Source organism: Python bivittatus, unplaced genomic scaffold, assembly GCF_059951505.1.
Source record: "Python bivittatus isolate LINGU-HERP-01145 unplaced genomic scaffold, Pbiv_v1 ctg000610_np1212, whole genome shotgun sequence".
In the NCBI taxonomy this organism is placed as follows: domain Eukaryota; kingdom Metazoa; phylum Chordata; class Lepidosauria; order Squamata; family Pythonidae; genus Python; species Python bivittatus.
Genome location: NW_028277088.1, coordinates 10,428,559 through 10,455,527, shown reverse-complemented (window position 1 = coordinate 10,455,527; position 26,969 = coordinate 10,428,559). Strand labels below are relative to the sequence as shown.

General features: G+C 37.7%; 1 protein-coding gene across 1 annotated transcript in view; it reads left to right on the top strand.

Moving 5' to 3' along the window:
• Positions 1-26,969, top strand: part of ADARB2 (adenosine deaminase RNA specific B2 (inactive)) — a 391,861-nt gene that overhangs the window by 316,929 nt on the left and 47,963 nt on the right. The window contains exon 5 of the mRNA XM_088150229.1: positions 16,145-16,259. Within this exon, the coding sequence (XP_088006355.1) occupies positions 16,145-16,259 (115 nt within the window). The remainder of the gene's footprint in view (positions 1-16,144; positions 16,260-26,969) is intronic.

Sequence of the window (26,969 nt, the reverse complement as noted above, 5' to 3'; positions counted from 1 at the left end):
GTTCCTCAACCTTGACAACTTTAAGATGTATGGACTTCAACTCCCAGAATTCCCCAGCCAGGCAAGCTGGCTAGGGAATTTTGGAAGTTGAAGTCCATACATCTTAAAGTTGTCAAGGTTGAGAAACACTGCTTTAGAGTCAACTTAGAAGGTAAGATAGCCTGGTCTAAGATATGCTAAGAAACATTGTTTAAAGATTAAGGAATAAGTTATTAAATAAACTAGGCTGGGAACTGCTGGGTTGAAAGAACGTGTGTATATCCATGTGTGATACAGGAGCAGGATTTTCATAACCAAAAATTTGGGTTATTTGGGTGGCCCAGATAAACGCATGGAGAAAATAATGCTTTTAAAAATCAAACTGTTAAAAGGAAATGGCAATCCTTATGACATATTTTAGCCAGTTTAAAAAAACCTCAGCAATGGAAATCTTCCTGAGTATTCAATAGTAGTCCTTAAAAATGTATGAAACTTAGTAAAATGTGTGTTTTAAAGGGGGGGTGGGGGAGACAAGAAAAAGGTATGTAGCAAATGAAGAGCAACTGATTTGTGACCAGCCAAATCTCTCACCACGGAGCTCTTTGGGCAGATGCGATATGGCAAGCTAGTGATTGTAATTTATCAAAATGCCCTTTGGGTTACATTCATTTTGGCAAGCAAGCTATGATCCTCCAATTGCCTTAAAAATACTTTCTGAAAACCCAAGTGATGTATTAAAAGAGCCAGATGTTAAAACCCTGATTTTTTTTTTTTTTGAGTCCTTTCAAAATCAGTTTAAAAATTAAGGCAGCAGTTGGTGGTTTGAATGCCACAGGAGCCTTAAAGGATGGGCTCCTAAGCCTATACAGAGTGCTAAGAATATGATGAATAATTAATAGCAGACGACTGTCCCATTAAAAGGAATGAAAGTGCTAATAATATAGTTATCTTGGATGTTGAATATGGGCTTAGCTGTGAATGAATGCTAACAAATGTCAATCCGCCCTCCGAATTTGGTCGCACCCCGAGGTAAATTTCCCCCATAAGGTTCAATGTAAATACGGCTAAACAGTTCTGAAACATATGCATTTTATTTTTAAACCTCAAAAACATGAAAAAAAGTACAGTACAGCACAGTATAAAGAGGGAGAATGGGGTGAGGAGGCAGTTATTGTTTGGAGGGAGAGTCCCCCTCCAAAGGGACATCGGGGAGATCTCCTTCGGGGTTTCCTCTCTTCTTTGCCTCTTAGCTGCAGGCTCAGTTCTGGGGAAAAACCTGTCTAAAGTCAGTTGCCAGCCTGCTCTGCATTTTCTTTGGAGCCATGCTGACAAGCACACCAAAAACCTTCCAAACGCCACAAAACACACCACAAGCCTCACCAAACGTCTCCTTGCTACCGCGATCTCACCCACAGGAAGCCGCAACCGCGTGGCAGCAGGGAAAATGGCCGCAGATCCGGTTCGTAACTCGAGGCAGAGTTCACAAGTAGAGGTAAATTTTTGGGGCCGGAGCTGGTCGTATCTCGAAAAATTCGTAAGGAGGGGCGTTCGTAACTAGAGGTACCACTGTACTTTCTCAAATTTCATTTCTACCTCAGACTCAAATTTCTTTTATCTGACCATTGCCTTACTTGCAACTCTTCTTTACATTCCTCAAGGTTATTGGTACTGCCCATTACAGAATACATAGGATAAGAAAACCTCACTTCTGTCTAAACTACATCTTGAAGAGAGGGAAGCACAAGACAGACAGACAGCAGTAGGTTCCTTTTAACAGTAGGTCCTGTTAAACACAGAGACTCACTAGCCCTAGGCCACACTAGCCCCAGGCCAGATGAGAAAAAGACATACAGGGTTAGGGTGTGAAGATCCTTCCCCTTATCTGTAGCAACTTGTATATTAAGATGCTTGACGGCTTAGCATTGTGGATGACACATTGTTCTAAATGTTTCTTCAAAGACCCTGAATGGGCATTAAGCAATGCATAAAAACAAAAAATAGCATGCTACACAAGTATAACATTTGTATAGACAATATCACACAGGAATTTTGTTTTGTTTTTTTTAATTTTTCATATAATATAAGCAGTAAACATTGATTCTACCCTTCCCATTCTCACCTTCCCCTCCCACCCCGCCCCAATTCCCTCCTAGCATCTTCATAGCTTCTCAGATTAAGAGAGTGGAGGCATTCAGGATAGGAAGGAAACAAAATAAGCAAAAATTAATAAACATGCCTTAAAAAGAAGGGAAGCAATTAAAATAAAAAGAGTGGGTATTAAAGCCCTTTATTTATATACTTCTGTTGCTTTGCACAGTTAGTTATATTACTCAGTATATCATTTTGTTTCCCTTTCTCTCTTTTTAGGAATTTTTAGGAAACTACTGAGACAGCTTCTTGATTTTCTTTGGTTAAATTAAGGTTGTCTTATGAGCATGGTGGCTTTAATCTGCCAGATTTTCAACTTTATTATGTGACAAGTTCTTAGCTTAACTCAAAGTAAGCAAAAGCTGACTCTCCCAACTTTGAATGCTGTCAAACACATTTAGGGAAAGTAGTTGCATTTTGATCCAGATTCACATAAGAAATTGTTGTTGTGGGGTAATCCTAATTTGAAGATGGGGGTGATGGAATGATGACAGTGATTATAGTTTTTGGGTGGATGGGAAGATAAATTATAATTTTAATCATCTTTTATTAGGAAAGACATGATTAAAACTATAATCTTATGGACCCTAGAATACAGTGGACCATGGGGGCTGCTGGACAGGAGGCAAAGTTGGAATCCACTATGCCTCGAAGTTGGGGGATATAGACAAACCAGCTCTTTCAATTATCCATTTGGTCTGGTTTGGACTGATTGTTAAGAAATAGGGAGATGCAAGTATCTGCAGCTAGCAGGGATTGAATGTGATCTTTGTTAAAAGAAGTTGTTAACATGCGATAAAATACAATGCTCAGTACAGAGTAATCATAATTCAGTGTTCTTCATGGCCCCTTGGCTATTAAAAGAGTCAGTTATTGGAAAAATTAAAATGTTTTCATTTGCTACATTTCCATGAATCATTTCAGGCTGCAGGTTATCTTGAATTAGAATTAGATTTATAGCCAAGTAATGCAATGGACTCTTGAGTTGGTTACAAATGCTAATTTGTCACTGAATCACTTGATGGCTTTGGACATGTCATATTTGCACTGCCCCATCTTCCCATCTGTGGTCTGGGTACAAGAACTATAAAGCTCTTTGGACACTTTCCATATAAACTCAAAATATCTAACCAGGGAAATTTGGACAACATATACTACTTCATATGTTTAATTTCCTTCCCCCGTTCCCCAGGTTGAATGAATTAACTTAATTGTTAATAATTTAATTGTATAACTTTATGAATGTATGTATAGGACTGCCTTATGTTTAATATATAAAAGATCATGCTTTGAGAGCTTCATTCTCTTTTTTCCTTTTTTTTTTTTGCATATATTATTTTTTTAAAAAAATAAATCTTGGTGGGAATATATGTATCCAAGTATTTAGGATCCAAAATAGTTGGCAATGTCAGGAAAACTCTACACTGAGATTTGCTTAGAAAATGTAGTAGGGACTGCTGCTACAAGAGACTTAGACCTTAACCAAACCCCAACAATAGTACTTTTGTGACAAAAACTAGGAGGGGGGGTATGGGTACTATTGTGTATGAGGAGACCATTCATATGCATTTACAGAGTGAGAAGGAAAAGGAGGGGAAACTGAGGTATTTCTCAGATTAGACAAAGGATGGATTTTTACTACCAAGATCAGGTTTGTAATATGAACTGAAAATCTAATTTTATTTTGTATAGCACATAAAAGGCTTTTCAAGAGTTAGCTGTTCCCAAGAGCTAGTGACTTTATAGAGCTCTTATCTAGTTAAAGAAAAACCAGTTGTGCTAATTTAATCTCTGTGGTAGTGCAACAGCTTGGCACCTGAGACTTGTCCCAACACAGTTGGAACACTACAAATTGAAAAAAGTGTTGCATTATTCATTCCTTATCGCCAACCTTGTATTTGTCTCCTATAGGTGTAAGCTATGGGGCTAAGCATCAGTCAAGCACCATCCATTTGGGAAACATTCGCATCCTCCCTCCCCCCTCCCCCCCCCCTCTTTAATTCTCTCATGACACTTGCTGATAGAGTTGGGACTGATTTCAGGAATTATTCTGCAAAATTGGCTTTCATGTTCTTCATTACCCAGCAATAAAATGCAAAAATAATGTCACAATTGACCCCCAAGCACAACAATTCAGCTTTACTTTAGGGAACAACTGCTTTTTCAGTTGAACAGCTTATTTTCTTTCAATTCATTGAAATAGGGCCAGTTTGCATGTTTTTAAAGTGATATGACAGGGCAAACAGCAGTGAACTGAGCTCAGATGGAAAGACTCATCTGTTAACATCACATTAACACATGAATGTGAATTTAAAATTTCTAATTGATTGATTGCTTATGTGCCATCAGGTTGTTTTCAACTCCTAGTGACCACATAGACAGATTCTATCCATGATGATCTATCCCTAACCTGATCTTTCAAGCCTCCTAATGGTGCACTCATCCCCACTGTAACTGAGTCCATCCACCTTGCTGCTCGTCCTCTTTGTCCTCGTCTTCTCTTTCCACTTCCCTTTCCCCCAAGTCCTCCTGTGCTGCCTCATTGTGGCATGTGTGTGTGTGTGTGTGTGTGTGTGTGTTCCTGGGCGGGATGAGTGAAGAAAGGAGTGTATACCAAGAGTGTCTATTCCCAGCGGGGTCACCCAGGGGATGAAGGTCATCCCAGCTGCCCAGCTAAAGCAAGCAGGTACCTATATTGGGCAGCAGTGATACAGGAAAATGCTGGAAGAAGATGATCTTTAATGTCACTTTAGTGGCAGAAGGCATACTGTGGAGAAGGCAATGGTAAATCTTTGTATTTTTACTAAGAAAACCACACGGATAGAAAAATTTCTAATTAGTTGGTTGTAGAGTCACTTGTCTGAGATGGGCAGCCATGGAAATGAAATGAAATGAAATGAAATGAATAAATACAAAACAACTTGCTCCTAAGTGATATAGGAATGGATTCTTCCTCCTTCCTTGCTTTCTTTCTACCAACCAGCTACTTACTTCTCTTTTGGGTTAGTGAATAGGAAACACAAGGACAGGATGTACATATTGTTTAAATATGCTAAGCTACAAACCATATCTTAAAAACTTCAAAGACTAGGCTTATGCAGCATACTAAATTCAAACCAAAGTAGAGTTTGGCTTAGTGCAATGTATTACCTCAGCCTGTATTACATATGATCATTCCATTGTAGTCTACTGCCAGCTTCAATTGAATTAAAAACTATTTCTCAAATGGGCAAAGAGGCTGGTATTTTTCATTCCCAGCTTCACCATACATGATCTAGAAATCCTCCAATTCTGAGGAATAACTTTTCATGAATGAAAAAAGTGGGAAACCCAATATGCTTGAAGGAGCATCCATGCAATCATTTGGATTCCAAGATATAGGATACTGTAAATCCAGTGAAATGTGGGTCTGAAGCATTGGACTGGGAAAGAAGATACTCAGGTTCAAGTGCCCACTCATCCATGGCTCCTTGTGTAATCTTGGGCCCTTCTCTCTCCCTCTCTGTCTCTCTCTTTCATTCCTGTGTCACAGGATGGTTATTGCAAACAAAAGAAAGAGCTAATATTCTATGTGCACTGCCTTGAATTCTTAGAGGAAAAATTGAATATCACAAGAATAAATACATAATAACAATTCATGTTATATTTATAAAAATCAGATTACAGTACTACAATCAATTTCCTGCAATAAAATTAATGGCTGAATGTAAGAATATAGCAGTAAAACAGGGGAACATAACCCATACTAAATGTCAATAAAATGAAAAAATCTTAGCAGTTTGTTTGAAGTCTAAAAAATGGACCGTGTGTGTACTAAACTTCTCTAGAGGTATTTCACAATTCACAAGTTCTGCAGGAAGGTGTTTTTTCTCACATAGCAAATGGATGTGGAATTTTTAAGGGAACAAAAACTTTTAGCTCTTTGAAGACACATAGGATGGCCTTATGGTGTCATCAAATTCCAAGCACGCCTTTACATGGCATTCTGTACTTTCATTCATTCTTTCTAGTGAGAACGACTTTCCATAAATATTACTGGGAGTGTGTAGGATCTTATTTCTATTTGAGTGCCTCAATCAAAATCCTATACTGTCCCAATTTGTTTTAAGGCGGGGGCAGTAACAGGAGGAATTAGGCTATCAGTATTTGAAAGTAAATGGCAGAACAACTCTAGAAGAAACAAAACGCAAGCAAAAATATATACCAAACCCAAAAATCTGCAACAGTATTTACATGCTTTATTCTGAAAATATTTTGCTTTTTATTTAAGATTGGAATGCAACTGGTCCCATTCAGTGTACACTCAAAAACCTTTCTCCATGTTGCTGGGGAAATCTGATGAAACAAAGGTCATGACAAAGAGACAAGGTTCTTATTTGCATAATTTACAGTGAAACCTCAGTTTAACAGACTAATTGGGGGAAGGCATATCTATTATTAACAAATGACTATTAAATTTGAGAGTATTCACCTGCAGCATAATGATGTCATTACACAAATGACGTAAATAACATTATTTATATCATTTACAAAATAACCTCCTAATACAAATGACATTAATTGGGGTGGAAAATGGGTCTTTTCCATGCAAGGTCCACCTCCTTTCTATATTTTTACAATCAGTTTGGGTTGAATATCTTAAAAATTACTCTGGCTTTTACTGCTCGTTGTCTGAATTTCATCCTAACTTGTCCCTAAGTCTGCAAGCAGCTTCTTTGCTCACTGGTACATAAGAGGATTTTATTTAAAATTGTTAAGTTTTGATTTAAACTGTACACTAAAAACTCATACAGAAATACATTTTCAGGTCCTACTTATTTTACAAGTTTGTTTCTCCTCCAACCCCCTTGAAGGGAGGGGGGGAGGGAGGGTGAGCAGGCATCTATGAATCAAGTTGCCCCTGGAAACTTACTGAAAAACAGCATATTGGTAACAAAGAAGAAAATGTAAAGATGATTATGGTGATATGATGACAATTGTCTTTCTTCCAAAAAAAAAAAAAAGTTTTAGCAACAAATTGTGATGAATACAACAGAAGCTATGACCATGAGAAAAGTAGCTGTCAAGTACTTTTTTCAAAATAGGCTCTTTGGCTGGGTGTTCTAAGTGCCCCTTCTTCATCTCAGGAAGGGTGAGTTATGGAAAGAACACAATGCTTTAGGTTTATGTTCTATACTCAGCAGTTGTTTCTCATCACAATGGATTCTGAAATGCCAGAATGAAGTTTCTCCTGATCAATCTTTTGTGAAGATGAGGCAGCAACATACCCAGGTATAAACAAAAGTCAATTCTGGGATTGGCATCAGATTCTTCTACCTCTAAGTTTTTCTCACAAACATTCAACTGAGGTTGGCCTGTACAGCTTGAAAATCCACTTATGAAATGTCTTCAGCCCTGTCAGTCCATGGCCTGCAATGGACCTCCTAAAATATTTCTTATTCCTGCTTATATGGGACAGAAAGAACAAGAGCAGGGGCAGAAAGTTGTGAATCACATGATACTGAAGATTAAAATATTTTCTTAAAGCTCAGGTGGATAGTTACAGGAAGCTCCAGCAAACAAGAAGAAACGGCAGGATATCCATTACAACTTTTCGTTTTAGCACCATGACTAGAGAAATGGCAGTGAGCAATGTCAATGAGAAGACAGCAGAGGAAAAGGTACTCAAAGTATTCTTTACAATGTAATTCTACAATTCTTTACAAGTTAATCAATGGTGCCCAAGCATCATAACTTTAGGTCTTATATAAAGTTGTTACATGCTCCTCCCATATACATGCAACAATTATGTCTTGATTTGAAAAAGAACACTGAGAAAAAAGAAATGAATAGAGGATGGAGTAGTATCCTTTAGCTTTTATGTAAGTTGCATATCGTTACTTTTCTCACTAGCTGATTTATATTTACAGGGAGACTGGTGCTATGGGATTATTCAACCAATACTTCACAAATGCAATAATTTTATATTTACCTGAATTTAAGATGCTCCATTCCTTCCACCATAAAAAAGGTTTTTTTAAAAAAAATGTCTACTCTTCATTTCTCAGTGAAGCTTCCATTTTAAAGGTGAATTATTTAGAGGAAAAAAAAAAAAGAATCGTCTTTTCATGTAAAACAGTAAATGCCTATTGTAGTCTATCCATTATCAAGTTTATCAAGATATGGATATCTTATCATCAGTATTGCCTTGAAAAGTTAGCTGTGATATACTGTCCACAAAGTTGAAAAATGTGCTTTGAAATCTTGAAGGTTGTGTTATGAGCTTCCCTGTTTCTGGTAACTGGCTGTCAGATCCCATTGGTTCCTCTTGCCTGCACATAGTAAATGGCAGCAGGAAGTATCATCCCTAGGAAAGATTCCAAGATGTAGCAGTAGGTACTTTGATCATGTCCACAAAATGAGATTCCTTGCTTTTCACCCCACCCCACCCTGCCCTGGAACATTACAGCAAAGTGTTAGGCAAAACAGTAAGTGTAATACGTTGTATAACAATCGTATTATACTTCAGTAAAAAGCAAAATCTCCATCAAGTCAACTCCTGATAACACTATGAACAGGTCCATGTACTTTTCCTGACAACAATATGAAAACAGCTTGCCATCACTTTCTTCCAAGATATTTTTTCAGTCTTCCAGTCTATCCCAGAGACCTGGGATTACCTAAATGTCACTCATCGAAGAACTAGCCATGGCCAACTTTGGTTAATTTCTAAACCCAGATTAGCCTGGTGCTGCCCTCTGCAGAGACATTATTGTGCTATAGTTTATAGCCAATAGTCATCTCTCCAGATCTCCAGAAAATAAGACAACCCCTTTCATAGGCAGAATCTGGGCTGTCATATGTCAGAGGGTGGGTGGGGTACTCTCTCTCCCCCTTTGTATGTGCACAGACTTAAGGGGCCTTGGGTATAAGCCTGCAAAATATATATGATGTTGTTACTTTCTGTATTAAAAAAAACAGATTGCTCTGTTCTGGGTGGGGGGAAATGTCAAAGAAAATTAGAAAATCCAATCAGTTCTACACTGGACAATTATATTAAGAACCATCATCAGATGCAGTAGACCTCCTAGAAGGGGACTGGGTGCGTCAATGTAAGCCATTTCATAAAATGAAGACTCTGCTGTAGCTTCAAGTAATGAAAGGCACACTGTGCTCCTCAGAGATGCTAGTTTATTATCAATGCTGGCCTTGGTCCCCTTCGCTATAGTACAGTGAAAACTGATTATCATCTCCCCTGCAGATTTTAGACCACCTAGGGCTGACTTCTCTTGCCCTCTCTATTGCCATCATTTCTGCTCTGTGTATTTGGTTAAGAGAAGAAAAAGAGTCAGGAATGTAGACTAGAAAACTGGGCTTAAGCCAAAAAGATGTTACATTTTTTAAAAGCTCTCTGTTCATATTTTCAATAAATCTGAGAAAAGTCAAGCAAATGATCATGACCATTACAAAATGTTTTATGAAAGAAACATCAAAAGAATTGTAATCATTCCAGCAGTCAAAAGGCTCCCCACCCACCCAGAAATAATTTACATCAGAAGCATGAGTAGGAAAGTGTTTTGGTAGTCTCCAAAGAACCCCAAGTCAAATGACAGGTCAAGGGGGCCTGGAAGAAAGCTGTCACCTTCTTTTGAAGTGATGTAAATCGATGGGCAGATTGGTTTCTTGTCACACTAGGTGCGTTTGCTACTGATTAAAAAGTGAGTAATATTATCATACCTCTTAATTGAACATAAAAAAGTCTTACTCCTCAATAACTCATCTGCTCTTCCAAAGTAGTCACCTCCCATCTTTCCCTTATAATAATTAGGGACGTTTATCTGTGCCTTTGTGAACTTCCAGCCAGCAACCATTTATGATATTGAGTGAGGGACAGGTCCCCTGTTGAGGGGTTTAAGATGTAGGAAATTATGCTAAAATGTCAGGAGAAAGAAGAGCTACTCTTTTCCAACAACCTTTTCAAGTTGACAAGAGTCTGCATGAGGATCACACCAAACAGTAAAAGCTAAATTTAAAGAGCTGGAAATGCAAGAAATCCTGGGTTTATATTGATTTTTGAAATGAAAGAACCAGTGTTTCTCTTTTCTATTTGATGTAAAAAGGCTGGAGATGAGAGTGAGATTGTGTACTTAAGCCAGCATAAATCCCTTATTACCAATGGGAGATATTCCTCAAATTTTCCACTTGCTGTGCTCAACATTTGCCTCCAAATGTCAATGAAAAGTGCTGGGGTAGTGAAAAAGCAATGGTGCTCTTTGATGGTGCCTGTTTAGGAGAATATTTTATCCTGCCTGTATGCAAATCTAACCTTTTTAATATTTGAGTCCAATAAGCCCAAAGACAGGATTTCAACAGAAAATGTTTACTAAAGACTTTTTCCCCTAATAATCTATTGATTTTAATATCCATTCAAAATTCCTGTTGAATGTCAGTTTTTCCCCAAAGACTGCCATTATAAATAGAGTATATTTCATTTATTTATGCCATTTGAAATAAGCAGTAAGACATGAATAAATGTTATTTTTTGCTGATGATCTAACATTGAAATCCATAATTTAATTATTTATTCCTTGTGTGTATAGTCAAAGGCATGTTGAGATGGCACTCAAAGATATGAATATAAGGAGAGGTCTCCTGGATCAGAACAAAGACCCATTAGTTCCAAACCTAGTGTCATGGATCTGATTTCTATTCATGAATTTATTTTGAGCTCCATTGAATCTATCCCACCATGTTAAGAATACAGCCTTATTGTATGCAGGATTCTTTGTTATGATATAGATCTTGATCAATATAAATAATATGTAGATATTATTTAGATAAAGAAGTGGGTTTTTTTCTTCTCGTCTAACAATTTTATTATATAAATAAAGCAGCAGTTTTTTTAAAGCAAGGAAAACCAAACCCTTAAAAAAGAAAACTGTAAGGATTTTTTTTTTAAATTATGGAATATATAACTTCATGAAAAAGTTATACTGTTCTTCTGATTTATTCTTTAGGGGGAAAAAATCTATTACCCATGGTAGCAAGTAAGCAAAAAAGCAAAGTATGTATTTTCCCCCTTCTCTATTGTCCTCCTTTCCTTGCTTTTTTATCACAAAGTTAATCTCCCAGTACTTCCCCTTTTTCTATTCTAGAGTGCAAGATTAACACTATAATTAAACAAGTGTCATTTTCAAGGACTGTCATGGTTTGTGCTCCATTTAGCACAACAATGTGGTATTAACAGAATTGGCAGTGCTCAGTCTTGCAAGCACATTGTGAGAGTAAGGAAATAAGTGTCCAAGGATTGGACCTATCCCAGTTTCTACATGGGGTTCATTCCTCTTCTTGTGCCAATTTCCATTCAAGGCATCAAGGTTATCATCAGACTCAATGGAATCTACAGGATAAGGATTTCACTTGGAGAAGGACCATTGCTTTGTACTAGACACTAAAAAATGCCTGGTTCAATCTCAGGCATCTAGATCTATGAAAGGCCTTTTATTTGAAACCCTGGAGAATTGCAATTGGTGCAGACAGTAGTGAGTTAAATGGACTGGTAATCTGATAAATAGTTGGTTAAACAAATGCCACAAGCAGACAATAAAGTAATGGACTTCTCCAGCCGCTGTCTGCCAAGAAATATTCAGAAACATATTGCATCTGAAACAGTCATGCTCACAATAGAGATTCTCAGCCATCAACATTAAAATCACCAACAAATAGAGCTTTCTTCACAGAACAAAACAAAAGGATAAAACGTTTCATAAGACAGGTCAAAATCAAACCCATTCACAAAGAGAGGAGGCCTACTTGGGGTGTCAGAAAAGGTCAGCAAATCATTAGTTATCAAATTCACTATTGTTGTATTTTTACTTCAAGGGAATCAACAGCATATGCCCACTTTCTGCAGCCCTGAGAGCCCACTCAGATCAAGATTGCTGAAAAATGACTGTAGCGTTTCCCTGGGAAATCCACAAAACTGAAGAATTAAGAATTAACCATAAAATAGGCACAACACTAGTAAAACCTAAACAAAACACTTATCCCCAAATGCTAGCCCTGGCCATCTGTAAGATGTGACCAGATTGTTAAAACTGGCCCCTGAACACCAAAAGTATACCCCTGGAATAAAGGAAGATTTGTGTTTAATTTTCTGCCTCAAAAGCCATATCTTGGCTTTGCTCTTTGCTTTCAGAGTCAGAGGACATCAAAAAGATTTTGCTAAGGCAGCAAAATGTTTTTGGCCTGTTCTATTGGTGATATAGAAAAAGGATTCAAGCAATGACAAACTTTATAAAAAGAACTCTCTGGCAAACATAAAAGGGAGGAAGTAAGTTCTGTTGTTTCAATTCTCTAACAAATCAATTTGTTTTGTTCTTAGAATGTGTTCTGCTTTTCTTTAACAAATACTCATTGTTAGTTCTAATTTCTCATGCAATGGATTTGCTGATCTTTAAAAATCTCCAGTCAGTCTTTTGACTTTGGCAAAAGCCTAGACTCTTATCATCTTTCTCTCAAGCCAAGTGGTTATTTGGCCATGATTTGATCTCTGCGTTTATTTGCTTTGGAATTTGCTGCCAAATTGAGTAAAGAAAACTGTGCTTACTGAAATGTTTAACTCCAGTATTAAAATGTGTTTGTTCTTTCTAATGTTTTAAGAACAATTCTTCCAGAAGCTATATGTCCCTCTAAGCTAATTAATTGTTCATAAATGTGATGCTTATATGTAGGGCACTATAGAAAGAATGATGGACCAGACTGTAGGATTAGAAGAAATAAAGATTATGATTTAATCTTTTTAAAAAAGAATAAACTTTCTTATATTGTTTTGTAGCATTGAATAATTCTCACCTTCTTCTATGAAGGAAGTTTCTCTTGATAGATAAATCTTCTTTGGGTCTGGCTGACCATCATGTTTGATGTCAGGAAAGAATTTCCATGTAAATCTGGATTTTTTTCTCCTTATCCTTCAAAGCACTTCTCAAGGTTTTAATGATAGAATTAAAATGAAATAATTAACCAATTAAAAACACATTACATCCCTTAACATTGAGCAGTAGCAATTTTAAAAAATCAACAGTATTTAATAATTCTTAGACAAACTGTCCATAGAAAACTTGTGGTTCAAATTCACCAGGAACTGAACAGCTGCCCAAATAACTGATAACAAAATGCTTGACCACTTGTCAATATATTTACTTTTGCATTTAGTGTCAGTCAAGTCTCATAGAGCAATAAAGCCTGAATGAAACCAATGAATGTCTCATGGAAGTGAAATCTGCTTTCTCTGGACAAAGAAATTAGAAATTTCATTTCATAACAATCAACTTCTGGAGGCAGGCTATTCTAGTAGGTCCTGGAAATTAGAAATTCATTTCATAACAATCAACTTCTTGAGGCAGGCTGCTCTAGTAGGTCCACCACTGAGTGGGGGAGAACAGCTACTACAAGCTTGTCTCTCAGGAGATAGCAGATTGACTATTACAAGAGAGTGGATGAGAAGGTCATAGTTACCATTACATAGACCTTCCACGTGGATTAATCATCAGTACATGACAGCTGTTAAGCTTTGAGGATCTCCTGTAAAAGATATCTCTGTGCGGATACCGAAGTTACTCAGAACACGCAGTCTTCCCCTCTCCAGCATCATAACCAAAGTAATCTCTGTTAACACAGTCACAGAAATCATTGCTTATGGACGGATTGATACACCCACCTTATTCCTCAAGCCCAACACTGTGTACACTCAGAATCATCACTCAGTTTGATAAGCTATAGATTGAAGTCCCTATAGACTGAATGGTTCCTCATTGTAACCTCTCAAGTTTATGTTGATGAGATACTAAAAACCATAGAGAGCAAAGCTAAGAGATCTGCTCCCTCTTCTTCACCCTCTCAAGTAGAATTGCTCATGGTTAAATCATAGCTAATTCATGTCTTATGTAAACTGATCCAGCATTACATAGCATCACCATGAAAGCAAGGGTTGTTTAACATGACTGATCAAAGTAATGTGTTTAGGAGAACGTAAAGCAGATCTGAAGGTGTTGGAGCCTGCTTCTCCCCAATTAGTGTATCCTGACTGCATCCTCATGTTCCTCTGCCAGTATCCATAGGTATGTTGATTCCTTCGCCTTCTTCCACAGGCCTTCCATAGATTATTGAAATTTACAAAACAAAACTGATCAAGCAGTTGAAAGGTGGTATGAATGAGTCATATTTAAGAGCTACAATGGACTGCCATAGCCATAGAGATTCAATGGCAAACAAGTTTGCAAGAGTGCTCTCTTGTATGTGCACTGGAAGAAGAGATCATATCTTGGTGCCCTGAGATGGGTGCTGATTACATTCACTTTAAAAAAGACATGGGGAGAAGGAGGGGGAATCAGGGAGATGTCAACAGGAAAGAGAATGCATGACTTACATCTGTGCAGGCACGGCTTGTTCCTCATACTGTGAGAACAAGACAGCTTTTCTGTATTTATTTACAGCAAAGCTTAATAATTAATGAACACTTATTATTATAGCTGCTCTAAAACCATATGGCATGCGGAATGTGAACAAATCTTTTGAGACAAAGCACTCGGTGGAAGCGTGTTCTGATTTAGCTACTTTTTCTTAGAGCAGAAGGCGAGGTGCTTTCACAGCATGGAGCGTTTACTTGCAGGTCTTCATTTAAATAGGCTTCTGTTCTGCTCTGTTCAGATTCTTGCTTTAACAAATTGCTGGCAGGTATTGGCCAGATCTTACATCTGTAGAACCTAGGAGAAGCAGTGAAGTCAGTGTAAGTGGGATGATAAAAAATTGGAGGCAGCATCTGCTCAGCTATATGGCAGATCAAAGCCACAGCATATGTGCCCTCCCCTTACTCTACAGAGTCCAGAAGTAACTATTTAAGTGAGTGGTCTAGGAAGACATAGACCAGTTCCAGTAGGTCAGTCCTGTCCAAAACATCTGGTAAGCTGGTCAGATCTTAAAAAACATCAAAATTTATCAAAACAAAGGTCAAGTGCTAGTAACACAAAATAATCTCAGTTGCTGACTGGCTGTTTAGTCACCCGCTCTTTGATTAAGTATGTCTACTCAGAAGCTGGAACCATGCTAGGTAGTATGTAGTACAGTAGATTTTGTGAATTACTCCTGGGAGAAGCAGGAATTGGGTTGGTGCAAGACTTTACCTAACAAATGGGCAAATCATGTCAGCCTACAAATCATGTTACATAAAATTATTAGCTTATATATTGTCAAAAAAACTATGTATTGTTTTTAATGTAACTATGAGCTTCAAACATCTGCTCCCATGTTTTGTAGTCATTTAAAAATGCAAGAATTTTGCGGTTTAGCTGTTGCTCAAAGACTCTCCAAAAGCATTCACTATTTTTACTTTATTTTAGTTATAATTCAGGTTTGGCCTTTCTTGCTGTATCTTTCTTGGTCCATGAAATAAATGGCAGGTCTTTGCAGGGATGGATTAGCATATTCTTTCTGATGAAAAGAGGCAATAACCATGGTTGGATAGATATTAGCTGGATTCTGTATTTGGGGAAACAGTCTATAAGCAGCGTGCAACATCCAAGGGAGTGAAAACAAACTCAAACCAGGTCTGAGCTGCAACAAATCATGGCCAAAATGCAAGTAAAATGAAAGAAAATGAATTGGCTGTCAATGACTTGTCACCCATTGGGGGGAGATGGGTGGCCTACAAATTTATAAATAAATAAATGAATGAATAAATGAATAAAAACAAACCAATCACAGTCTGAAAAAGTCAGAAGGATCAAGAAAAGACTGGTAATTATGCAATACAGCTTAGGAGCCGGTTAGAGTGGCTGTGTCTTCTTCTTCAGGACAGTCCTCAGTTTGAAGATATTTTCTGTCTGAAGGCTACGTGAATGCAAAGAGATGGGCTACACAATTTATGACAAGCCATTCTGATTAAAGGAGAAAGATGACCAGTGGGTTTGAAAACTGAAGATGCAATCTAGTGCTCAGTCATGCCAAGTTGATAGAATGGCTTTTGGTTATGTCTTTCCAGGAATTTGCTGATTCCGTGTACCAAATAATTACAGAGAAGTTTCAGGAGGTGACGGATAACTTTGCTGCCCTCCATGCATGTCACAAATCCCTTGCAGGAATTGTAATGACCAGAGGTAAGCTTCAATTTTCCTTGCTTTTTGCTTAGCCTATAGTTTTATTTATTCAAAGAAAAGTCCAGCCATTGTTTACACTGGTAACTTGAATAAGGGTAATATCTGTATGTGAACTAGGGGCTCTGTTCTATTTGGACTTGGTGATTAAAAATGAGTGTGATGGTGACAGCTGTTCTGAAATTCAGTGCAGTCACCACTATAGCTAAAACATTAAGCTCACCAGTTTGAATCTCCAGTAAGATATGAAGCTTTTACCTCAAACAGAATTATTCCAAGCTGCTTTGAGCATCTCATAGTACAGTAGGAAAGTGAGATAATGTGCTTTAAATAAGCATATAAATAAATAAAGCATATAAACACTTCATTCTTTTTACTACGTTATGGTGAAGCTAAATCCCCATTTCAGAGGAATGATGGGATGCAAAGATGTCTTTCTCTTACAGTTGTTAAAGCAGCTACATCTTGTGCAGAACTTATGCAGTTGCTTCAAAAGCTGTTTCTGTTTGCCTGTTCATCTGCATATAACTCCACCCACTGGAACTGCTAGTGAAACAAAGGAGCTGTGTGTGCATACATATGGAGACTGCAGGGATGGTCTTCAAAGCAGCCACACAGACCTTGCAAAAGCTGCGGCTGTTTTAATGATTCAAAGAGGGGAGCTTTCTGCATGCTAGTACATATTTTACACCTTTTTAAATAGTTTGAAATTATCTAAATCACGTTTCCTCAATGCACAAATTAGTCAGGGTGAGGTGGCTACACAGAGGTTGGTAGAGAAAGTTTTCCAAATTTCTGTTAGTTTGGAAGGATGCATGCAATCCTAATTTGGAAAATTGGTATTTTATTCATAGCCACTTTGGACTTACTGTAATTAGCTGACTCACTGGGGAAAAAAGGGTAACCAGTTCCTTCTCCAGTTAAATAATCTCATCCTATCTGGGGGCCCATGGCTGTAGGTGTTTTAGTTTTTAAATTATCAGACCTAGACCCTTCTATAAAACCCTTTCTCTTCTTAGACCATGGAAGAATAAATACATAAAATAAATGCAGAGGCCCTTACAGAAAGATGATGTTCTAATGTTCATAAATCATAAACTAATAGAATCATAGAATCAGAGTTGGAAGAGATCTTAGAAGTCATAATCCAACCCCTTGCTCAGTGCAGGATCCACTACAGTATCTCTGACAAATGACCATCCAGCTTCTATCTGAAGACTTCCTGTCAAGGAGAACTCACCAGTTCCTGTGACAACCTGTTCCTTTGACTGACAACTTATACAAACAGGAAGTTCTTCCTGATGTCTACCCTAAATCGTCATCCTTGTAATTTTAACCTATTGATTCCAGTCCTGTCTTCTGGGACAATAGAAAATAAATCCACACCCTCTTCCCTCCAAATCCTTTAATTCTAATATCTCTGTGTGTATTCACATACATATTAGACATTATTTTATCTAACTCTTCATCAAACTGTTATTCCTATAATTATTTCATTTCATTTTATTTCATTTATACTTTGTGCTAGGGAAATATTTCCTCATACCAGTTAAAATCTGATACACAAAGTTGCTGGTAAGAATAATCAATCCTTCCCATACATATGTGTTATTGAATACCACATTAATAGGGATATTAGGTTAACATCTATACTAGTTGCAAACAGAACTAGTTTTTTAACGTATTAGCTAAGAAAGACTAACATTGGGATCATGCTACAACATAGCGTTCAAAAAAAGTCAAGAACTTCATCTGTTTTTATGTGCAGCAAACATTAAAAATGGTCAAGTTTTGATCACACCATTGTGATTGCCATCTTAACTTTTTTTAACATATCCTGTGGATATCCCTGATAGAACTATGAGTCTAATTTCCTATCTCTTATTATGATTTTTCAACAGTTTAAGAATGACATTTTTCATTATGCCCCAAAATTGCATAAATGAAATGTAAGGAGCATGATCTGGTTCCAGCTATTTTTTTCTCTCCTACATAAAGTTTGATTTCAGCTCAGAATAGAGTACAAAGGCTTGAATTAGTATATTAAATGTAGACTACAACCTCATATGCATATGTTTAGAGTTTGACAGACAATTTTTCAGAGAAAGCAGGAGGTATCCAATGCATATTCAGAGGGGCTTGCTAAATTATCTGGAACAAACCGGCATTATGCTGTAGATTCAGGCTATGCAATATGTTAACTGCTAGGGGCTCCAACTAGATCACTAGTCAGAAGTGAACCATAGTAAACCAAAGACCCTCTTCCTCAACATGATACTCCCCAGGCACTTACCAGATTGGGGAATTCTGCTCAAGGATGCAGTGAAAACTAGCTGAGTTATCTTGACCCATCTCTTGGTTAGGAGAAGCCAGTTCTAAATGATCATTCCAGGATATGGAATCACAAAATAGTAAAAACCTCCATGAAACATCTAGGCAAATACTAAGGCCTCAGCTGAGGAATACTCTTCTGGGGAAAACAACAGGTCAACAATCCTACTGCTATAATAGATAAGCACAAAAAAAAGGCAGAATCAATCCCCACTAGAAGTGATGTCCTTTGCCCAAGGCTGTGATAGAATTTCACCTGTAAAATCATCCAGTTTATAGGAAGGGTGGTACTGTTCAACTGTTGGAATGTGAAGAGGTGCCAAAGTGCTCAGTTATAGGAGAGACCACTTTAGGAATAAAAGTATGCTCATGAATAGTTTAGTTCATCCTGGTGAGTTACAGCCAAAATAGCTTAATGTGTCCCAGCAATCAGTCAGTCAGTCAGTCAGTCAGTCAGTCAGTCAGTCAGTCAGTCAGTCAGTCATTCATTCATTCATTCATTCATTCATTCATTCATTCATTCATTCATTGGGTTTATTCCTGCTGCAACTGAAGAGACACTCAATGGTTCATGCAACAAAGCTGCAGGCTTCAGTGTGAAATTCTAGTTGTTGTTGTTGTTGTTGTTTAGTCGTTAAGTCGTGTCCGACTCTTCGTGACCCCATGAACCATATTGCGCCAGGCCTTCCTGTCCTTCACTGCCTCCCTGAGTTTGCTCAGTTTCATGCTCATTGCTTCAGTGATGCTATCTAACCATCTCATCCTCTGCCGTCCTCTTCTCCTTTTGCCTTCAATCTTTCCCAGCATCAGGGTCTTCTCCAAAGAGATCTCTCTTCGCATTAGGTGGCCAAAATATCTGAGCTTGAGCTTCATTATCGATCCTTCCAATGAGCAATCAGGGTTGATTTCCTTTAAGATTGACTGGTTTGACCTCCTAGCAGTCCAGGGAACTCTTAAGAGTCTTCTCCAGCACCACAGTTCAAAGGCATCAATTCTTCGGCGCTCGGCCTTTTTTATGGTCCAGCTCTCACAGCCATACATTACTACTGGAAAAACCATAGCTTTGACTATGCGGATCTTTGTCGGCAAGGTGACGTCTCTGCTTTTTAATATGCTATCTAGGCTTGCCATAGCTTTCTTAAATGAACAATGCAAAGAAATTGAGGAAAACAATAGAATGGGGAAGACTAGAGATCTCTTCAAGAAAATTGGAGATATGAAAGGAACGTTTAGTGCAAAGATGGGCATGATAAAGGACAAAAAAGGCAGGGACCTAACAGAAGCAGAAGAGATTAAGAAGAGGTGGCAAGAATACACAGAAGAACTATACAAGAAAGATCTTAATGTCCCTGATGTCCACGTTGGTGTGATCACTGACCTTGAGCCAGACATCCTAGAGAGTGAAGTCAAGTGGGCCTTAGGAAGCATTGCTAACAACAAAGCTAGTGGAGATGACAGGATTCCAGCTGAGTTATTTAAAATACTAAAAGATGATGGTGTTAAAGTGCTGCACTCAATATGCCAGCAAGTTAGATGAAAATTGTCTTGAGCTTGTTAGAATAAACAACTAGCTACTCTTATGCGTTGAACCTTGGTTGACTGAATTATCTAATCTCATGATTCTTTGTGCCTGGACCTAACTCTGAAACTTTGAGTAGGCCTTTGACTAATTTGGCTTTGGCTCTTGGTTGACTTGCTGGTTATATTTTGGTGTGTCTCCCTAGTCACAAGTACTCTTTTTGGAATTATGATTTTGCCACCTGATTACGCTTTTGATTCTTTCATTTACCAACCGTGACCTGGGATAGGATAGTATTTGTAATCTTGGGGACCATCCTATTATCCAGACATCAAGAGAATGGATCCATAAGTAGAACCCCCAAGTGACAACCTGCACCAGAGGTGAGTTGAAAGTGCATCCCTGCACACAGGAAACAGGAACTTTCGTCTATCTATGCATCATTCACCACTCCAGAAATTCCCATGACACTCTGTGAGTCGCAGTGAGAAATAGACATGCAGGACTTGCAAAAGTTTGACAAATAGAAAAGGGATAAAATAACACAAAAAAAAGGAAGCACTATGCAATGCTTTGGTTCCACCCACATCAGATCAAGCTCTTCCCATTGCTAGTTATGGGTATGGGTCCAATTTATGTATTTTTCTTGTGGATCAATTGCATTTTAGAATGCAATTATTAGAAAAATAAATTAAAAAACTGAATGCTTGAATTTGAAATACCACCTTTCCACTTAACTGGCAATTACTGGACATAATAAAGAACTGCTGTCATTCATTCTGTGGCCCATCTTATTATTTTCAAATAATAAGGGAAAAAGGCCTTCCACACTTAAAATGGATGAAAGGTGGCAGGTATTTAAATACTGTTTTTCCTATTTAAATGTGATGCATTTGGAGAGTTAAATATAGATAGAAATGTTTTCTGTCTTCTTTTCTTTTCAAATGCATAATCTAAGAAGTTTAGTCTTCTTCTGAGGAGAACGCAAGGATGCCCACAGAAGAGTGATATACACTGATTTTTTTTTTCTGCATCTGAGTTCATTTCTCTCTCTCTCTTTCTCTTTTTTATGAACCTGACAATCACTTTGATCTTAAAAGCAAGCAGGGATGCCTTTTCTATTATCTTATATGAAATAAAGATGAAGTGGACGAAAAGGGCTCTAAACAGCAATTTCATGCTGTGATAAAAGTTGGAAAATTAGGGTCCATATTGCTTGAAATGGATCTTAATCATCACTAAGTGGGGTAACTGGAGAAAAGTAAAAGTTGACAATCTATCTCCATGGATCCTTCTAGTCATTTTAAGATTCAGAATGCATGACACCTAAAAGGAATAAGGAATATTAATGGACAATCTACTTCTGGCCCTTAGTTGGAAGCTGGTAAAATATGTTTGCAGAATAACGCAATAGTCTTTTGGTTTAAGGATCCAACCAAGATGCCTTTCAAATGAAATCAATTACACAGGTAGACTTCCTTCACTAGATGTGTGTAAGAGGAGGCTAGATAGCCATCTGTCAAGGATGCTTTAATTCGGATTCTTGTACTGAGCAGAGAGTGGGCTTAATGGCATAAATGAACCAATTTGATAATTCTTTGAAGCATCATGAAATCAGCAAAATCAAACATGAATTGTGCAGAACTCTTGAATGTTGAACAGACTGGGAGCTGTTCCCACACTCTGTAGCCACAAAGCTTTATTTGTCTCTACCTGGACATATAGCTGGGAGCCTCTGACTATCTTGCGTACTAGCAGATTAATACAAGTGTTCACATGTCCCCTAGGTTGCATGCCTAAATTATTGTCTGATGCTTACACCTCTCCATGTATGTGGAATAAAACAGAAAATGAGGTTATGGGATCAAACCTGTATGCCAACTTCATGTGAGCTTACCTATAACATTGTGGGTGCATCCATAGAATCTTGTGTAAATATGGGCAAATGGAGATAATAGTAACAATAATGATCAATACTACATGTGCAGAAGTTGGCATGAATTCACTATTACAACAGCCTTCTCAGTCTGATGCTTTTGAGATGGGTTGACCCTGTTGGCTGGACACTTGGGAGCAAGGCTATCTATGAGGTATATACAAAGAATATGTCCCTATATAGCTACATAAATGTCAGACACAGCCATAAAGATACCCAAATAACATGGAACAATAACATGGAGGGACCGATCTTTTGTCAGTAGCTTTTTTGACTCTGAAAAGAGCCCTTTTAGCACTGGATGTCTAGTTAACTTTTCAGTTTGTCACAGGACCCAGAATGATGCAAGTTAGAATCATTGTAACTAAAATTACAACACTTCAAGATAGGCAGGAGTGGTAAACCATACCAGGCCCATAGAGCACTCTAAGGATGCCTCATGAAGATGGCTGTCTTATCCAGGGTCCATATTATGGAAAATAAAAAGGGTCCTTGCCTGTAGAAAGGTAACATATCAAGGAGATAGCTCAATTAAAAACAAAAACAAAGTATTCCTGGAAATTTAAGCATGAGGTCAATTTCTTGTGGTCTGTCCTTGCAGAACGATATGATTGGCTTGTTTTCAATTACAGAAGAATGTTAGTAGAGGAAGTTCATCTTCACATTTGCCCATAAGTGTATTGAGCCCAAATTATTCAGATCAGTTGACATCTAAGGGGTTGTAAATATGCAATCTATATACTGTATTGGGCCAGACCAGGATTCTTCTGGCCTATGATACATTGAACAAGGCAGACACAGATCCTTGGAAACAGTTTTTTTCCCTTGTTCACAGCAGAAAGTAAATGTAACAAACCATGGAAATTAGAACAGGAAAGGAATGCTAAATCATCACATTTATGTATCTGCCGGTGCCCAATTACTCCCTATAGTGCATTCTGGAGTGCCTTTTTTTTCTGCATCAAAATTGTATCATGTAGTTTTCAGCACTTCCTCTGGGAGATCTATCCATTCTAAATTTCTTTGGTTGTTAGTAATGATTCTGTTCTATTCTTTGATCCTCTATTTTTCTGCCTATGATCTTTATTGAAGCATTCTTCATATCATCATTCATAATGTCCTGAACAATGCCTAACTTCTGATTTCCACTCCTCCTCTTGGTTTATACCTCTCAGAGTCTGGCAGACTGTTTTCCTGTTCCTGAATAATCAATTAGCTAATCTATGTATTTTCCATTATGTTAATATTTTCCCTTTTGAATCTCTTCTCCACTTGCAAATGTTTAATCATGTGCATAATCATGTGGTTCTGTTGCCACTCTAATTTTACACCCAGTTTGTCCACGCTGGTCGTGTCAGGGTCCCAGGATCCTCAGTCCTCTCCTAATTAGACATGAAGTAAAGCGAACACAGTGAAATAGATGGGAAAGCCAATTCCAGAATTCCCTCTGACATGAACACAGAGGAACAGAAAGGCTGAATTAGCTCATGTTTCTGTTTATGACACCGCCAACTTATTTCCTTTGCAACATCTTGAGACTTTATTGAAGCTTCAGGGTTCTGGTTTTGTCAATGGCTGCCTTGTCCATGTAGCTTTGCCAGGAAAGTCAGCCAGATGATGGCAACTTCCATTACTGGTCCTCCTGTGTTTTCTCAACTATTCCTTCCATCTTTTTTCTTAATATAGGGAGATGGGAAAGCTGCATAATATGCAGCTTTTACTCATTATTAACATCTCTCTGGAAGTATTTTAGGTGCTACTAATCACTGTTTTTCCACTGCATTTCATACTGGCTTGGAAAATGCACCAGAACGGTAGTGGTGGCCCTCAAATAAGCTAAGAAACAGTGAATGTTCTGATCACACCTATATGAGATACAGCCCCACAAACTTTCTATTGTTGTCCTCAATCCTTCAAAAAACATTAGGGAGTTGCTTCTCAGCACTAAAAGCTTCAAACTGAATTTTTTTCGCTTTCCATTCTAAGTGGACTGTGTTTTCTCTCTTTGCACTGTCTGCTACATTCTTCCAGATCAGCAGCTTTGACACTTATGTTCTATGGATGTGGAGGGAAGAGTTCCAAATTACCTGAACAGTCATTCAATATATCTTAGATCACTTATATATTTGGAAAGGATAGTCTAGTTTCTTCTTAGGAAATGTAATTACTCCCAGTCTATTTTGATACAGGGGAAGGAAAAAGAATGGGAACAGGATTTGGTGGACTTTCACAAGTCAAGACGGGAATCTCTTGGACCAAGTTCTGGCCTGCCTTAGACATGGCAGCAGAAAGTTTATTTAGAAGCCTTCATAAAATACATGTTTTTTCTGCATTCCATATAAAGAGGCAGTTATTTCTTATATTCAGAATAGAAGCTATCTAGTATATCTGTGGAGACACATAAAAGAAAGCCCATAATATTCAAAGTGGCCATCTAATGCAAAGAAGAGCGTTTGATTATTTAGTTTCTTTATTTGCCCATTTGATTAATTTCCTACCTTCTCTCTAGGAGGGATGTATACTTAATACTTTCTTTTGCCCGGTAAAAAGATAGTAGAAAACACCCCACAGCAGCATTTTGTGAGAGTGATTTCAAAGTACCTACAAATGCTTGATTGAAGCACCATATAAGCCCCAATAAGTAAATTAATTAATTAATTAATAGCTGGTTGGAGACCCCAAAATTATATACTTTTCCTGTTTGTGTGTTTATTACAGTTTAATGCCAGCGTTCTTCCCATGAGCTTAAGCAGTTCACAAAATGCTCTCCCATCCCTTTTGATCTCTAAAAGAGGAAAATTAGGCTGAGTGATGATGACTCGCCCAGTACAATCCCCAGATATGCAGGTAATCAATCTCTCCTCACAATGTATAGAGAATGTTCTGCCTCAGCTCTTCAGGAATCAACATCCTAGGGTCTTCGAGTTATTCCAGTGCTTCATTTCCTAAAAGAAAAAAAATTAAGAGGGCTAAAACTGGAGACTGTGATGCAAGCCCTGCCCCTTTTGAACATATGTGGGATGGGGCTTGCATCACAATGCTTTGTCCATCATCTTGCCAATTTGGATGCACACACCCTACTGACACGGCTGAGGGATACAGTCCGGTGTGTGCATATGTGGGCATACATACACATGCATAGTATTGTAGTAGCAGCAACAATGGCCATATGTAAGCTTGGTTTCACAGATTTTTTCATTAGCTGGAATAGAAAAATAGCTGAAAGTCATAGATCAAGCAAGAGAGCAAATTAGGTTACATGGGAATGATAAAAAAATTGCCTAGCTGATAATGGTCTACTTACATGGCTGAAGACATTTGCATTGCTGATAATCTGTTTGCAAAGCTGGTTACAAGTATCTGAAAACATTTTGCAATTTACCCAAGTATTCACTGGAGGGTTACAGACAGTTGGGTTTACTGTGACTGAATGATAACAAAAAAGGAAAAGTTAACCCTTGAATGGCGATTCAGTCTCTTGCAGATACAGAATTGCCACTGTTTTGCAAAAGAAATCAGTCATAATTAAAAGGAAAATAATTCTAGAAAAGCCCACTTTGATCAGCCTTCCTACATAACTGAGATTATAATTGCCATCTTAAGCCCCAAAGTCAAAAGTGTAAGGCAAGGCCCATAACTGATTGATATAATAAGAGTCCCCCATTAGGGGGAGACGGGCAGAGATATATCTAATAAAAATAAATAAATAAATAAATAAATAAATAAATAAATAAATAAATAAAGCATTCTTTGCATGCAAATCATGTTCAGTATCTCCTTTTCAGAACTCTTTACTTGGTAAGTACTCTGGGGTCAGATGTTGTTCCCAGATGCACATTTAAGACACTGATATTCTAAAGGAACCCAATAAAATATTCTTTACCTTGTTATCTGTTTATAGTACCACCTGCGTTTCTCCCTCTTCTTCCTGCACCCCTGCCATATTTTAATGTTCCCATAAAAGTAATGAAATAATTAGGCTACTGCTCTTGGTTTTTCCCAGAGAGATTTGGGGGAAGTTATTCTTGGTCATTTGCAGGTGATGCTGTTCATGCCTTCACAGATCACATCTGAGTTTTTTGCCCCATCTCAGCTTTTTCCCTTTCATTCTCTTGCATTGTAATCAGACTGAAAACTATTCTAAGCATTCAGTCCAATGTTAAAATCCCACTTCAGTTTTAAATTCCTTGTCTGTTCTGCCTAGTTTCTTCCTTCCGTCCCCCTCCCACCCCCCATCATCCCTTAAGTTGTTCATGCAAAGCTTTGCAGAAGAAGACATCTTCAGAACCCTTTCCCAAATAGATAAGAGAGGCATCAAGGCTATAACGGAGAAAATGCTGTTTCCTGGGCTTATTTACCATTATTTCTGGGAAAGTGAGTCTCATAATATGTCTATGCAAATATTGGGTTGAAGCAGGATAAAAATAGAAAACATGTATTGTGTGTGTGTGTGTGTGTGGTTTTAATGCAGCATGTCTCCTGAGATTAATTCTTTTTTAATAGTTATTTAATTACTTGGGTTTTACTTAGGCTGTGGCATCCTTCACCTAGTTTACAAGAATAAAACAAAGCAATTGTTTGCTGAAGGAGATTATGAGGCAAATTACTTTCAACCATTTATAGCTTAATACTTGAGGGTGTCTAAACATACTATGTTTTTCTAGCCAGAATTTGTGAAATGTTTAAATATAAAACCCTTGCCTATGTATGTAACAACTGCTGCAGTAATGTATATTGTATGGATGCTATTATTTTTGTTGTTATTTTCTATTAGTTGCATTTTCTACCTTTTCTGCAGAAACTCAAGGAGGCATATATATATATATATATATATATATATATATATATATATATATCTCCTCAAATTTTATCCTCACAAAAACAACTCAGAGAAGTACGTTGATCTAAGAGAGGGGCTTGAGGCCAG